We start from the raw sequence: 16777 nt of genomic DNA on the forward strand, positions 1-16777 counted from the left end.
CAGGGGAAAGAGAGGCCTTCCGTTCATTAGAATTGATAGCACCGGGTACAGTTCTGGGGATTATTGCTCAAAACCACTGGGTGCCCATTGGGCAAGGATGATAGTGGAGAGATTTCTCTGCTGTTAGTATTCATGGCATGCTCCCCCTAGTGGCATTGTGCAGAATCTACTAATAAATATTATTAATTAGGTTAAATTGATAGACATCAAACAGCAAATTAATAAAACAGTACAGAGCAAACAATCAATGGGAAAAAAAACCCAAATTAATAAGGGCTCATTTACTAACGTAAGGTGCTTCCAAATGCTAATTACATAGGTACTTGTGTCTAGGGATGCGCCAAAACCACTATTTGGGATGCGGCCGAATCCCTGAATCCTTTGTGAAAGATTTGGCCGAATACTGAACCAAATCCGAATCCTTTTCGGAAAAAGTGGGGACATTTTCTTTTACTTCCTTGTTTTGTGACAAAAAGTCACTTGATTTCCCTTAAATTAAATTAGGATTTGCCCAAATCAGAATCCTGCTGAAAAAGGCTGAATCCCAAAATGAATCCTGGATTGGGTGCATCCCTACTTGTGTCCATACTCCTTGCTCTATATTTGTGTCTTGCAACAAAGTGCAGGAACCACATGGGACCCCTGTAATATATATATATATATATATATATATATATATATATATATATATATATATATATATATATATATATATATATGTGTGTGTGTCTGTGGGTGTGATTTGCATCTGATGAATCGCACAGTAACGCAGGTTTTGGCTCTGAAAACTTTGTTTTGCCAGAAATCATGATTTTCATGCCCAAACAGAAGCAAATAAAGGTAATTTACCACTTTTGCTGTATATAATAACATAGTAATATAGTACTTGGCCCACGTCGGAGCATACAAAAGTTTGTGAGAATCCGCAATTAATATGTCATGGGTGAAAAAAACATGGAGGATTGTTGCACCTTGCACTTGCTTCATGAGCCCTAGGGTTCTGTTACATTGTACCTGAGGCTTTCGGCTTCATTACATCCTGTTCCAAACTTCACTTCCTGGAACAACAAAAAACACAGCAGCAAATTACAGGCCTTATATAAGTACAAAGGACACATTATATTGTGTAAGAACATATTATCCAGATAAACATCAGGGATGTCCTTTGTGCAGCCTAACTGTAACCCCCAGTATCTAGGAAGCGGTTAGTGGGATGCAGGGAGTGGTAGTTGAACAGCTAGATGGCTGCAGGTTGGATATCTTGTTAGTTGAGGCCTCCTGCCTTTCTCCTCTGCAACCCCAGGGCCGTATATCTGCAGAACTGTATATCTGTCTGTATAATGAGAATGTGATCCTGCCCTTATCACAGGAGGCAACACAAGGCTGAAAACAAGGGGACACTGGGAGGATAAATGACTCCGGATTTCCCGGAAGTCTCCAGATAAATAAGAAGCTGTCGCCTTGGTTCCAGGATGGAATGGGCTTGCGTCACGGATACGATTGTATTACTACCAGCAGTGATGGGAATTTCTATGGACACTAAACTGCAGGTCATGGGGAACGCTGTGATAAAAAGGAAGCACTGGGAGATAGTGATATGGGGAGAGGAAGACTCAGATAAATGAGGTATTTACAGTGGGAAACAGAACACTAGAGAAGTGATCCCCAACCAGTAGCTCGTGAGTAACATGTTGCTCTCTTACCCCTTGGATGTTGCTCCCAATGGCCTCAAAGCAGGTGCTTATTTTTGAATTTTTGGTTTAAAGGCAAGGTTTAATTTCTTAAAAATCATGTGTATTGTCAAACAGAGCCTCCTGTTGGCTGCAAGTCCACATAGAAACTACCAATAACCAATCACAGCACTTATTTGGAAGCCCCAGGAACTTTTTGCATGCTTATGTTGCTCTCCAACTTTATTTTACACTTGAATGTGGCTCATGGGTAAAAAAAAAAAAAATTGGGGACCCCTGCACTAGAATCTGCACAGGGTCAGCCTGCTGGGTGTAGACTGTCCATTCATTAATGGCACCCAATGTAGCAAAGCAATTTACCAACACATCAAGCAATTTTCTCAATCCCAGGGACAAAAGGAAGGTTTGTGCAGTCCTTACACAGGCACTTGCTACAGGGCCCCAGTGGATTCTGGGAGTGGACTTCCTGGACAAACTGTGTGCTAGCCAAGTGTCATTGCCTCATTAGATGGCACAGATACCACAGGCGACATCACCCTGGCACCATAGGACAACATATTTGTGCCAAGTGAATTTTGTGCACCAGCATTAGATGGGAAACTCCTCATCCTCATAATTGTTCTACATGGGCGTCATTTACATGGGGGTACTTTTTTTATTCACAATATATATATATATATAGGTATGCACCGAATCCACTATTTTTGGGATTCTGGCGAATACCGAACCAAATCCTAATTTGCATATGCAAATTAGGGGCGGGAAGGGGAAAACATTTTTTACTTCCGTGTTTTGTTACAAAAAGTCATGCGATTTCCCTCCCAGACCCCAATTTGCATATGCAAAGGGATGCACCAAATCCAGGATTCAGTTCAGGATTCAGCAGGATTCCGATTTGGCTGAATGCTTCTGCCCAGCCGAATCGAATTCTAATTTGCATATGCAAATTATGGGGCAGGAAGGGAAATCGCATGACTTTTTTTCACAAAACATTTTTGGATATTTGGATTTGGATATGCAAATTAGGATTCGGTATTCAGCCAAATCTTTCGTGAAGGATGCGGCAGAATCCGAAATAGTGGATTCAGTGCATCCCTAACATATATTTCCTTGATAAAGGTCCCAAAGAGGACTGAAACGTACTTGGAGTGGCTAAATGTGTGTATAAATAAAAACACTGAAATCACGAAGGGAAGTGCTGATCAAGGAATCGTTTTTTCTGGATGAGTATATATATATATATATATATATATATATATATATATTTATATATAGTACATATATATAGTATATTGCTAAATCTGTTAATATTTCCCAGTGATATTTACCCAAGGGCAGAGGCGTTAGGCAAATGCCATGTTCATTTCTGCTGATACAGACAGACGATGGAATGGGGAAAAGGGACAGGGCGAGGGTTTCTGTGGAACAAAACCAGTTCAGTTCAGCCTTGATGTGGGCACACATATCTCATTGTTTCGTTTTCTAGTTGAGAGCGGCAGTTTTTTCACCTACCATCAGATTCTTTCTAGCCCCCAGCGACACCACATCAGGATATAACTCACAATCACAGCTACAGACTCACACGGCAGGTTCATTTACCCTTTGTCTGGCTTATTAACACTGCCAAAGAGTCGTGCAATTGTAACAGTAAAGTTTGGAGTTGGGAGGGCTCCCCCTGCTGTACCAATGTCTGGCCCAGAGGGTACAATGATCGGCAACTCTATCTGGCTATTTATCTCTGCCATGCACCAAAATGTGATCTGACAAGGGGATAAAAAACAGGTCTGGCCTGAGAATCAAAATAGGCCCTGGTATTTCAGGTACACAGAGGCCTAAACAGCCTCCCAGCAGCCCAATTAATAGTGACTGTCTATGGCTACTTACAGCATTCCTTCTAGCATTTGCCAGAATCCACAGACTGCCAGTCCGGGCCTGATGAAAACTCCTACATTAATCAGAGTAAAAATAATTGCAGTAGAAAGCAGTGTTTAATAATCCCTTTCTGTTCTCTGGTTCTGACTTTTGAAACAACGCATCACATAATTTATCTTCTAGGTCTGTTTATCAGCTGGTTTTGATACAATGGGGCAGATTTACTAAAGGGCGAAGTGGCCGTCACTAGGGAAAATTCGCCTAAATGATAATTCGAAGGGACATCGACATTTTGCGAAAAGCTGTAGAGGACAATTCGTTAGTGAAAGAGCTCAGCGCTAACGAAGTTTTGCACCCTTTCGCCAGGTGAATTTTCGCCCAGTCGAACGATCGCAAATTCATCAAAGTGCGAAGTTTCCATTACGTTACCCTTTTCTCCAGAGTCTGCTTTGCCAGGCTCTACCTGGTGAACTGATAAGATGAAGCTACAATCCTCCTCAGTGACATCATATCCTGTATGCCGAAAAGTCATAAAAAAAAGACAAAATGCTGCGTTTTTTCATATTTTAAAGTGGGATTATGTTTAAAAGTAGTAACTGTTAAATATAGTTTTAAACAATTTTTTTAAAATTATTTGAGATACATGCCACATTTGTTTTAGGGTGGGCTCATGTCTAGGCCATTAGAGGATCTATTTTATCTATTTTGCTTCCATGGAGATTTGTAATAATAAGTGGCCACTTCAAGCATTTGCACCATCATCTCTAATAAAGACATATATATGACCTATATGTACCCGCCCTATCCAGATTGACCTAAGTGTAAGAACACTAACGAAGTTTTATTAGGAAGATATTAATGTTAGTGAAATTTCACTGCCAACGTTCATCTGCCGAGACGTAACTTTGCATTTTGATAAATAAGCGTATGCTCTGAGAATTGACGCAGTTGCACAGTGTGGCGGAGACTTCCGAGGTGAAAACTCGCCCAATTTGACCCATTGTTTCAGGAGTCGGAGGCAGCAGTGCCAGGAATGAAGTAATTCAGGAGTCTGAGCCAGCAGTGCAGTGCCAGGAATTAAGTAATTCAGGAGTCAGAGGCAGCAGTGCAGTGCCAGGAATAAAGTGATTCAGGAGTCTGAGCCAGCAGTGCAGTGCCAGGAATGAAGCATTAATTAGGCCTGTGAGTGAGCAGGATTTCAGGATTAAAGGGGAAGTTCATCTTAGAACTAAGCTTGAGACCAGGGTTGCCAGGTTTAATGTTCAAAATCAGACAAAGTCAGCGACGAAAGCAGCCAAAAACTAGCCAAGAAGCACTTCAAAACTAGCCCAAAATATAGCACAATATGCGCAGTGAATAAGTAGCCCAAATCTGAACCTTGGCTCGTTTGTCCTTTCAAAAACCTGCCTGGACTAGTAGCCCAATTTGGCTGGAAATCCTCCAACCTGGCAACCCTGCAGATCAAAGCTGAACTTCTCTGCACTTATGTTATGCACTGCTGGATGTGGAATATGTTTATTTCTTGAAAAAATAGACTTTATTTGTACATAAAAGATATACAAAAAAAAAACAAGACAGTCCCACATGGGCAATAACACACCAATGCACAGGCACATATACTGTGATAAACACACTCACAAAATGACACAACACACACATAGGAACATCGACACATTCTGACAGACACACTGTACCTCAAGCTTTGCCTCCGGTATCACGTGATCACCCAGACTCCCTTGCGCTCACAAGGAGTAGCCAATCAGCGCTCGCTCTCTTTAGCCTTGGGCGTCCGCAGAAGATTTTCCTGGGGGGGGCAGGGAAGAAATCATATTACACAAATTACTTGTACCCATATTTTGGTTTCCACACAAACCTAACAACAGCTTTTCTATAAATATATAAAGTAGTATAAAGTATTGCCAGTCTATTAGTGACACAAACTACTTGTTTGTCAGGACAGCACTTGGTATTTTCTATTTCTTAGCACAATTACTAGCCAGCAGTTTGTACAATGTTATTCCCTCTAGAGTTCTACTTACAGCTGCATATACACAGTGACACCTCCATTCTACATACCCTCATTTTACGTTCTTCCATGTGTTATACCATTTTTGTGGCCCCAATATATATATATTGCATAATGAATTTCCCTGATGTTACACCATTCTGGTTCCCTGAAAAATGTAAAATGCGGGTTCTGCTGTACATAAAGTCTGTGCACAACAAAATGTCACTAGTAATCTATGTTTCTACATTCTTTTTCAGTCTAGGGAATAGCTGATTTGTTGCCAGAGTGGCAGAAGGGTTAAAAGATAAGAGTCATCCAAAAAGAGACAATGAGGTGAATACAGGAGAGGAGAGGGGGGTGAGGTGTAATTAATAGGTGTAATAAGATATTTTATCTATACAAATACTGTATATAGAGTGAGACAGAGAGTTATTAGAGACAGAGAGGTGAGTGTGGGGTAACTCAGCAGAAGGGAAAGGGTAAAAGAGGAGAGTGAATAGAGTGAGACAGAGAGTTATTAGAAGCAGAGAGGTGAGAGTGGGGTAACTCAGCAGAATGAGAAGGGAAAGGGTAAAAGAGGAGAGTGAATAGAGTAAGGCAGAGTTATTAGAGGCAGAGAGGTGAGTGTGGGGGTAACTCAGCGGAATGAGAAGGGAAAGGGTAAGAGAGGAGACTGAATAGAGTGAGACAGAGAGTTATTAGAGACAGAGAGTTATTAGAGACAGAGAGTTATTAGAGACAGAGAGTTATTAGAGACAGAGAGCACAAAACAAAAACGGTGGTACTGTGTTAGCCAGTAGCAAAAATAAATAAAAAAACAAACAAATACAAAAAGTAGTGTAGAAGTGATACGTATATTGGCTAACAATAAAATAAATAGATTGCAAGCTTTCGGAGCACCAAGGCCCCTTTCGTCAGGCAAATAGAAATGAAAGCTGAAAGGCACAGCATATATTCTGTTAGATCAGTGAAAGGGATTCATGGGCAATAAATTAGGAGGTTACAGATAGAGATCAAATGTAGAGATAATACAATGAATTGGGGTTGTAAATAGTCCAGGAGTCTGGATTCAGTCAGGTTCAGCCCTGTCTTTATTTAACACATTAAGACACAGTCTACCTCTCCGGCTTATTACAGAATACAGTGAATATTGTTTCGCTGGTGTAAAGACTTCAGGTATTACTATGTGAGGGAAGCCCGCCTGTTATTTCATGTAGTGTTTAGTGGAGCCTCCAAATGCCACTGCTAGGCCGCCATGTAACTACTTCTTTATCTTGACAGCCATCAGCCCCCCCCCCCTTCTAGCAGTACAATTGGCTGTCATCCTCTCTCATCCCTACGGATAGCACAGGGGGCGGGCGCTAGGCTGCTCTTCTAGCAGCACAATTGGCTGTCATTCTGAGTGACTACTCTCTCATCCCAACAGATCAGGGGGCGGGCGCTAGGTGGCTCTTCTAGCAGCACAATTGGCTGTCATTCTGAGTGACTACTCTCTCGTCCCTACAGATAGCACAGGGGGCGGGCGCTAGGCTGCTAATCTAGCAGCACAATTGGCTGGCTATCATTAGTGCTTGGCTCCGCCCCCGGACGGCTCGCCTTTTCCCTCAGTCTTCCACCCCGTCTCTCTCATCCTCAGTGAAGGGACGTGCGATGTCCTGGCATTTTCGGGATTCTGACTCTCTCAGTAGCTGGACGATCTGCATGGCTTGCCGGCATCTCCTTCTGGTAGTTTGCGCTTTGGACCTTTCCTCCTCTGCAAGTGCTGCTGAGCCCTCCTTCTCACATAGTCATCAGATAATTTCCTAAATGAGTTCAGTCACTTCACAACCTTCTATTGACACTCATGGCCAAGGCGCATGCGTAGCCGCGGTACTTCTTTATGTTTCCCGCCTTCGTCACACGCTTTTCTGCCCTCACATCAAACAACCAATCAGCGTCACCCGTGCCTTCTGCCCTCGCATCAAACAGCCAATCAGCGTCACTCCGCCTAGCCTATGAGCGTCCGCTTTCTATAGGAGGTCACCTGCTTGCCGTGACTGTAGTTGGTAAACTGTGTGTCAGACATTTGAGGTAGTTCTACTGTAAAGGAAACAGCCGAGCGGGGCCTAACTATGTTATGTGACACTCCATTAGAATAAAGTCAATCCCCTGGGCTGTTCCTGCTCGTTTAATGCAGAAATTCAGACAGTTTCCCTCAGGCAAAACTGCTTTTTATGTAATAACTACAGAGACATTGTTATGTGGGGGAAAAGAATGCTCACAGTTTCTATTTGGCCCAGTATTAATCTGCTTCTGGGCTGGACACACAGAGAGAGATATAGGAGTGACCAATGACCATAGCGCTGGCTCGAATGTGAATCACCGACAGGATCGCACTCGGATCGCGTCGTTTTCTGAAGTCGTTTGAAGTTTCCTTGTGAGGCGATTTCGGAAAACGAAGCGCTCCGAGTGCCATCCTGTCAGTGATTCACATTCTAGTCGGTGGAAAGGCAGTTCGGGGAGATTAGTCAGACGAAGAAGAGGCGATTAGTTGCCAGGCGACTAAATCTCCCCAAATCTGAGTGTCTGCCTCTGCCCTTAAAGGTAATGTTAAAGCTGTTGTTCACCTTTAAATTAACTGTTAGTATGATGTAGAGAGGGATATTCTGAGACAATTTGCAATTGATTTTCATTTTTTATTATTTGTGGTTTTTGACTTATTTACCTTTTTATTCAGCAGCTCTCCAGTTTGTAATTTCAGCCATCTGGTTGCTAGGGTAGAAATTCCCCTAGCAACCCTGCACTGATTTGAATAAGAGACTGGGATATGAATAGGAGAGGCCTGAATAGAAAGAGGAGTAATACAAAATAACAATACAGTTGTAGCTTTACAGAACATTTTTTTTTTTTTAAATCTTTTTATTTGGGAAGTTTACACAAGAATAAACATTCATATGGCATGACAATGTTTGGATTTTTGCTTTGATAGAGGTTACAAATATATATGTGACTTACAAACGACATACTCCTTAAAGGGATACTGTCATGGGAAAATCAGTTAATAGTGCTGCTCCAGCAGAATTCTGCACTGAAATCCATTTCTCAAAACAGATTTTTTTATATTCAATTTTGAATTCTGACATGGGGCTAGACATATTGTCAATTTCCCAGCTGCCCCCAGTCATGTGACTTGTGCTCTGATAAACTTCAATCACTCTTTACTGCTGTACTGCAAGTTGGAGTGATATCACCCCCTCCCTTTTCCCCCCAGCAGCCAAACAGAACAATGGGAAGGTAACCAGATAGCAGCTCCCTAACACAAGATAACAGCTGCCTGGTAGATCTAAGAACAACACTCAATAGTAAAATCCAGGTCCCACTGAGACACATTCAGTTACATTGAGTAGGAGAAACAACAGCCTGCCAGAAAGCATTTCTCTCCTAAAGTGCAGGCACAAGTCACATGACTGGGGGCAGCTGGGAAATTGACAAAATGTCTAGCCCCATGTCAGATTTCAAAATTGAATATAAAAAAAATCTATTTGCTCTTTTGAGAAATGAATTTCAGTGCAGAATTCTGCGGGAGCAGCACTATTAACTGATGAATTTTGAAAAAAAAAAAATTTTCCCATGACAGTATCCCTTTAATGATAATTATTTTGAGTTTAATGTGGTCTATCTTGTCTTATTGTTAATTTAATTTTTTTGATTTGAAAATAAATAAAAATCCTACCTTTAAAAAAAAAAAAAAAAAAAGCTTTTCAAGAGTAGCTCGATTACCGGGAGAGGTAATCACATTTTACCTTTTTAAAAGTTCCAGAGCAATTGTTTTTTTAGATTGGGGTCAGTGACCACCATTTGAAAGCTGGAAAGAGTCAGAAGAAGAAGGCAAGTAATTCAACAAAAACTATTAAAAGGAAGACCAATTGAAAAGTTGCTTAGAATCAGCCATTCTATAACATACTATAAAAGTTAACTGAAAGGGGTGGTTCACCTTTGTTAACTTTTAGTATGTTATAGAATGGCTGATTCTAAGCAACTTTTAAATTGGTCTTCATTATTTATTTTGTTTAGGTTTTTAAATGATTTGCCTTTTCCTCCTGACCCTTTTCAGCTGTCAAATGGGGGTCACTGACCCTCATCTTAAAACAAATACTCTGTAAGGCTACAAATTTATATTTATTGCTACTTTTTATTACTCCTCTTTCTATTCAGACCTGCTCATATTCCAGTCTCTTATTCAAATCAATGCATGGTTGCTAGGGTAACTTGGACCCTAGCAACCAGATTGTTAAACTAGCAGACTGGCGAACTGCAAAATAAAAAGATGAATATCTCAAAAACCACACATAATAAAAAATGTAAACCAATTTCAAATTGTCTCAGAATATAACTCTCTACATCAGGGATCCCCAACCTTATGAACTCGTGAGCAACATTCAGAAGTAAAACGAGTTGGGGAGCAACACAAGCATGAAAAATGTCCTTGGGGCGCCAGATAAGGGCTGTGATTGGCCATTTGGTAGCCCTTTTGTAGATTGTCAGCCTACATTGAGGCTCTATTTGGCATTGTACCTGGTTTTTATACAACCAAAACTTGCCTCCAAGCCAGGAATGAGGCCACTGGGAGCAACATCCAAGGGGTTGGAGAGTAACATGTTGCTCATAAGCTCCTGGTTGGGGATCACTGCTCTACATCATACTAAAAGTTAACTCAAATTTACCGCAAATCCTACGATCGATCGAAGAAAAAATCGTTGGATCGAACGAAAAATCGTTGGATCGGACGATGAAATCCTTCCAATCAATTCAAAGGATTTAAATCGATCGATCGAAGGATTTTTCTTCGATCAAAAAAAACCTTAGAAAACTAATGGGGCTAACATTGTACCTCGGTAGGTTTAAACTGCCGAAGTATGTAGTCAGTTTTTTTTTTTAAAGAGACAGTACTTCGACTATCGAATGGTCGAACGATTTTAAGTTCGAATCGTAGTCGAAGGTCGTAGTAGCCTATTCGATGGTCAAAGTACCCAAAAAAGTACTTTGAAATTCTAAGTTTTTTTTACTTTGAATCCTTCACTCGAGCTTAGTAAATGTGCCCCTAAGTGATATTATAAAAAGGTTGGTCTTATTTATTTATTTATTTATTTTGTGGCTTTCAAGTCCTTTAGCTTTTTGTTCAGCAGCTCTGCAGACGGGATTTCAGTAGGCATCTAGTTTCTAGGTCCAGTTTACCCTAGCAACCAGGCAATGGCATGAATGAGAGACAGGGAGATGGATACAGGAAATGGATAGAAGTAAATAAAGATAAATAAAAGTAACAATAAAATTGTAGCCTCACACAGGTTTTCGGCTGCTAGGGTAAGTGAGCTCCATTCAAAAGATGGAAAGGTTAATAATAAAAAAATAATATATAAATAATGAAGACCAATTGACATTCTATTATGTACTAAAAGTTAATGTAAAGTAGAGTCCTGTGTGGAACCAATTTCTAAGACCCGGACCCGCAGACTGCAACCTGAACCGTAACCCACATATTTACCCCCTTTGATCCGCTACGCGGACCCGCAACTGCCTTATCCGCAACCCGACCTGCAGCCCGCTGACAACCATCAAACCGGAAGTGATGGTGCTGAAAACCAGAAGAAGTGATGGTGACCTGCAGACCCCCGGGTTTACCCGCACCTGAAAATCCTCCCCTCATTGCGCAGGGTGCCCCATTTTTTTGCAGGTACCCGACCCGCTGCAGGACTCTACCCCAGGGTATTTGCCACAGGGCTATATGCAACATACATTTAATAACTTGCCTTTAATAGGCATTTCCTTAAAATCACGTAAGTGAACATTTCACCAAAAACTAACATGTAAATGTAATTACAAATGAAAGTCATTCGGTCTGTTAAGCTGCTGGCTTTTGCTGCATTGATGCAATAGTCAGACCTAGAGAATAGAAAGAGACAGACACCAATCTCAATTAGCAAAATTACTATAAAAACTGGGTAAATAGATGGGCTCTGCAAAATGAAAAATATTTCTAATATAGTTAGTTAGGCAAAAATGTATAAAGACTGGAGTGAGTGGATGTGTAACATAATAGCCAGAACACTACTTCCTGCTTTTCAGCTCTCTCGGTTTACACTGACTGGTTACCAGAAAGTAACCAATTAGAGACTTGAGGGGGGGCACATGGGTCATATCTGTTGCTTTTGAGCTGAATGCTGAGGATCAATTACAAACTCACTGAACAGTTAAGTCCCATGTGGCCCCCTTATAGTCACTGACTAACTCAGAGTTAGAGAGCTGAAAAGCAGGAAGTAGTGTTCTGGCTGTTATATTAGACATCTGTTCACTCCAGCCTTTATATATTACAATAACTATATTAGATATTTTTTTTATTTTGCACAGCCTATCTATTTATCCAGTTTTTATTTTCACACTGAACTGTTCCTTTAACAATGTTTTATCCTGTATTTCTCCTCTTTGCACTTTCATGCTTCCTAAAAAAAAAATGTGCCACCTCCTCCAAATTTCAGCCTCTCTACTTCCCTCTCCACACATGAAGTATATATAAGATCTCTGTTTTGCTTTTACAGGTAACTCCTTTTCTTCATACAGACTGAGGATGATTTCCTATTTCCGTCTGGTGCCAAGTCTGCACTAGACCTGTATGTTATTGGGGTGCAAGAAGGCTGCCCCTACAGGCAAGAATGGGAATCCCCTCTGCAGCGGACACTGGGTCATCATTATGTCTTGCTCCACTCAGCAGCTCATGGTTTCCTGTACCTGTTGCTGTTTCTCAGACGAGATCTCGTGTGGTTCTGCTCCGAGGTTGAATGTGCAACTGTCACCACCAGATTCTTCCCAATGATCAAGACTAAATGGGCTCTGGCTGCTTCGTTTACATTCTTTGGAACTTCTTTCTTATTCATCAACACCCACTTTGTGGCAGGAGATTCCAAAGTGAAGAAAAGGATCCAGAACTACCAGAAGATCATTAAAGACCTGTAATTCCCTTAAAACGTTTCCAACACAAACCCAAATTACTCTGATCCGGACGACGTGACCAGTCGATTTGTCAAAGTCTTCTGGTTTGGGGACTTCAATTTCCTGCTTGAGCAAGAGTCTGAGTGAAGTGGAGTCCATCCTAGAGAACATTCCAGACAACGACATGAGGTCCCTCCTGCAGCTCGACCAGCTGTCAGCAGAGGTGTTTAAAGGTTCTCTATTCAAAGGAATTAAGGAAGGCTAAATCCATTTCCGGCCCACATATAAATTTAACATCGGATCTGAGTGATGTACAAGAGCCTGCATAAGGACGACATCCATGTTATGAGACAATCGGACCAGAAAGATAGATAGTGAGAGATAGATAGTGAGATAGATAGATAGATATAGAGAGAGAGAGAGAGAGATAGATAGATAGATAAATAGATAGTGAGATAGATAAATAGATGATAGATAGTGAGAGAGAGATAGTGAGATAAATGATAGATAGATATTTAGCACAGCCTGTGCAAATATGTGCAGACAAGAGGTGTTTTACAGGAGCAGGCTTCAGAGAGAAAAGGGTCAGCTTGGCAGTGGAATCGGAACATCAGCAGTGCAAAGAAGAGAACCCTGGTGGTAAGAGCAAACAAGCAATATACAGTAGTAGACTGCAAAAAAATCTAACTTACAAACAGCCAGTTTTACTGCAGGCTTTCCCATGTCCAGCCCTCACACTTTCTCTCTCTCTCTGCCTCTGCACTTCTGCCCTCCATGGTGGCTGCCTGCCAGAGCCGAGGAGCTATTTGTTAATTTATGGCCCACCCATCCAATGGGATGTTGTTTCATTTGGGGCTCTGTAATGATTGGACAGAGTGGCGTGGAAAAAAAAAGGCTCTGCTCCATTCCAGTATTATTAATCTTTGCATCCTGGACACAGGGATGGAAACTAGCCATTTTAAAAAAGTAACTGGATACCACCCCGCTGCATCCCGCCCCAATACACAAGCACTGGTAACATTCCAATATATTTATTTGTATATAAAGGCATTTCACTTTTTTGGTGGTATTGGCACAGTTACATTGTTGAAAACCCAGCACAATGATTGAGCATTTCCCTTATTACACATGCAGTGAATACACCATGTAATATCTCCTTAACCCGTCACTTTAAGGTAACGATGCCCAGTCAGTGAATAAACCGTATTCCAAGAAGATAGCCCAGTTGGAAGGAGAAGCAGAACAGGCCAAGTCAAAGCTGACTGAAGCACAAAGGCAACTGCAGGAGCCGGAGAACAAAGAACTAAGAGACTTGGTGCACAAAGCTAAACTGCAGAGGGATTTTCGCAAGAAAACGGAAGAAGCAAAATTAAAAATGTAGGTATGGTTGATGTATGTTCTGTGCAACTGCCCTGGGCTGCTCTACATTTGTAGGTAGGATAAAGTGTCCACAAAGCTCAGTGAGGCCAAACAACTGTGCACCTGTAGTAGTGGGTTTTATATCACAATAGTTTTTAGTGACTGGGCATGGCTGAGACTTAGCTGGGTTGGTAGGGGATGAGGACATGGCTGACAATCTTCTGAAAAGGACAAAAAAATTGGTTAATGTTTATGTATATAGAGCCCTTACCCTTGTGTGCCGATTCCATATAAACCCCATTCTCCTACTGTATTTTAGCTCATGCCTGGTAGTATTGTGCTGCACTGAGTCATATATATGTAGGTATCCACAGGATACGCTCAAAAGTATTTGTATTTTGGGTTAAAAAGCCTGATTTCCAGCCTTCTGAGAGGTCCATGGGTTTTTGCCCCCCTAGTAAGGTATGGGCTCAGGCAAACCAAATTGATCTGCCTCTAGCGGGATTTTACTTCAGAGTTATAGTGACTCCTATATACTCCTAATGTATTTTGGCTTATGCCTGGTAGTATTGTGCTGCACTTCAGTCATATATCTGTAGATACCACAGGATACTTTCAAAAATATTTTGGGTTCCAAAGCCTGGTTTCCAGCCTTCTGAGATGTCCATGGGCTTGGCCACTCAAATAAGGTATGTGTCCAAGCAACCCTCTTTAGTGACTTCACTTTAGCATTAGCAACATCACTTGTGTTCCAGGAAACCCCTCTCAGGGTTGGGGAGCAGGTTTAGGCCACATGCAGGTCAGTGGATCTCATTTGAGATACAGGTCTGCCTGAGCAGATCCACACAGGTCTCTACCTGATAGAACATTTATTGCAGGATAGCAAATACATATTTTAGCATCCTATTAATATACAAATTAAAGGTTAACTGTACTGCTGAAATGGGATTTTAATACCACACATCACCAACTCTAGTGCCTCAATGTCTATTTCACCTGATCAGGCAGTGCAAACAAAACAGCAGGACACCACGAAGCTCGTCTTGCTCTTTGTTAAGAAAGAAAAGCGAGTGAGAGAACTAGAACAGAATGTGGAGCAGATGCGGCAACAACAAGGCAAACTCCAGCGGAAGCTCAAAGCCGAAACTGACATGAAACACAAATTAGAGTGCACAATCCAAAAGGAACAAGAACATAGAGTATGATTAAAGACCAATTCACTTTCACTACTACAGGAAGAATTTAGAGGACAGTATCCCTGCAGCTTATTTGTATATATAAATATTTATTTGTTTTTTACATTGTGTTTATTATTATTTACATGTTCACATAGCAAATAAAAATCTGTTTCTACTGGTACAATTGTCTAGTGGTTTTATCATGATAAACTATAAGGCCTGATTGGCCAGTGAAGTAATTAGGTAGGGGGTGGGGTAAAGGGAGGGAAGGGAGATCAGGAGGTGTAACATGTTGTCCCTGGATAATCGTATATCCATAATTTTTCAAATTTGGGGAGGATATTGTTGAGTAGTGCTTTAAGTTTCTCTATCTCTATTGTCCACTGTAATTTATTGGTATCTGGTTGTTGGGGTAATCCTTTCCACTTTTTAGCTATCGGATATCTGGTGGTCAAGCAAATATGTATGTGTGGCTTATTTATATGTGAATTCATTCTTAGACAGATGGACCAGCACATCGTTGTATTTCAATGTGGATAATGTTTTTCGAATTATCACAGTATGTCCAACGTTTCGGCCCACGTTGGGGTCCTTATCAAGGATAAAAGTGCTTGTGATTGTGTTGCATATTATATACCCTCATCTCCCCTCCAAAAGGTGCCAAAATGACGATATCGCAAGCTAATCCCAACAATGAGGTCATGCTTCCATGTAATAACTTGAGAAAAGTTTCTTTTTTTCACTTGCCACTAGGTGTCGCCGCTTCAAGTTCAAGTAAATCAAGTTCTTTACAAACGTAAGTTCACCCCCATAATCCTGTAAACCCCAAGCTTTGGAGTTAAGAAATGCTGTGCACTGCGCTTCAGATATTTAATGACAAGTGGTCAGAAGGGCTTCGAATTTCTTTGAAATCTCTCCCTCTCTTATAGCCAAATTTAGACATCTTTAGAGAGAGATTCATTAGTGGCCACAATCTCCCAATGTTTCATTACACTTTGCATAACAAATGCTGTGTTTGCCCTAAATTGCACAACATAGTAGATATCTTGACCAGTAGCAACATGTTTGGTAGCCCCCCTCTCTCTTCTTGCTCCAGCAAAACCCCCTTATAATTAAGTGTGAGTAAGGGATGGGCAAATTTATTTGCCTTCTGTTGCTGTGGAAATGACACCCATAGACTTATATGGTGTGGCGCGTTACTTTAATGGGCGTCGGTGACATTCCACAGGCAGCGAATTTTCTGCAAAAATAAACTGGTCAAATTCGCCCAAGCCTAGTGAGGGTCCATTCCTTAGTGTCTGATGTAAGTTTCCAGTGTCAGACTGCGGGGTCTGAGCCCACTGGGGCTGCCACATCACCGGCCCCTGACCCTTCCTCTGCCACCCTCACAGGCGTCCGCCACAGGTCTCCCCGAGCGCTGAGCCTTCTGTCCCCCACTGAATCCCTTTGAGCAAAGTTTTTAAACCCTGGGTCCCAGGCTGCCTCCCCCACCTCTACCCTCCCCCCCAAGTTGTCCATTCCTTAACCCCGTGTCTTTAAGCATCAGCAACGTCTCCCACACTGTGGTTCTCAGGCCGCTGAAAGCCGCATACTTTAACTTCACCTCGGCCACAATCACCTACCTGACTCAGGAAGAAGGACAAGTAGTGATAAGTGGTCACTCCTGATACTCCGCTGTAAAGTCTTTGGTTGATGGAAGTTGAGCT

The 16777-nt window shown here is 41.6% G+C and overlaps 1 protein-coding gene across 1 annotated transcript; it reads left to right on the forward strand.

The window, feature by feature from the left end:
- Nucleotides 1–12976: 12976 nt before the first annotated feature.
- Nucleotides 12977–15000, forward strand: LOC121397257 (kinesin-like protein KIF27). Its single transcript, XM_041573741.1, has 3 exons — nt 12977–13173; nt 13710–13911; nt 14898–15000. Exons 1-3 carry the CDS (start codon nt 13035–13037, stop codon nt 14965–14967), a joined length of 411 nt encoding a protein of 136 aa, XP_041429675.1. The 5' UTR covers nt 12977–13034; the 3' UTR covers nt 14968–15000.
- Nucleotides 15001–16777: the final 1777 nt, after the last annotated feature.

The sequence above is a fragment of the Xenopus laevis genome, chromosome 8L (genome assembly GCF_017654675.1).
Source record: "Xenopus laevis strain J_2021 chromosome 8L, Xenopus_laevis_v10.1, whole genome shotgun sequence".
NCBI classification, from domain to species: Eukaryota; Metazoa; Chordata; class Amphibia; order Anura; family Pipidae; genus Xenopus; species Xenopus laevis.

Bases quoted from the DNA above. Each gene is read 5' to 3' on its own strand.
- LOC121397257 (XM_041573741.1), top strand. From the start codon at position 13,035: ATGATAGATAGATATTTAGCACAGCCTGTGCAAATATGTGCAGACAAG. The intron at 13,174-13,709 runs GTAAGAGCAAAC...CGTCACTTTAAG, and splicing joins CAAAGAAGAGAACCCTGGTG to GTAACGATGCCCAGTCAGTG. The intron at 13,912-14,897 runs GTAGGTATGGTT...TCACCTGATCAG, and splicing joins GAAGAAGCAAAATTAAAAAT to GCAGTGCAAACAAAACAGCA.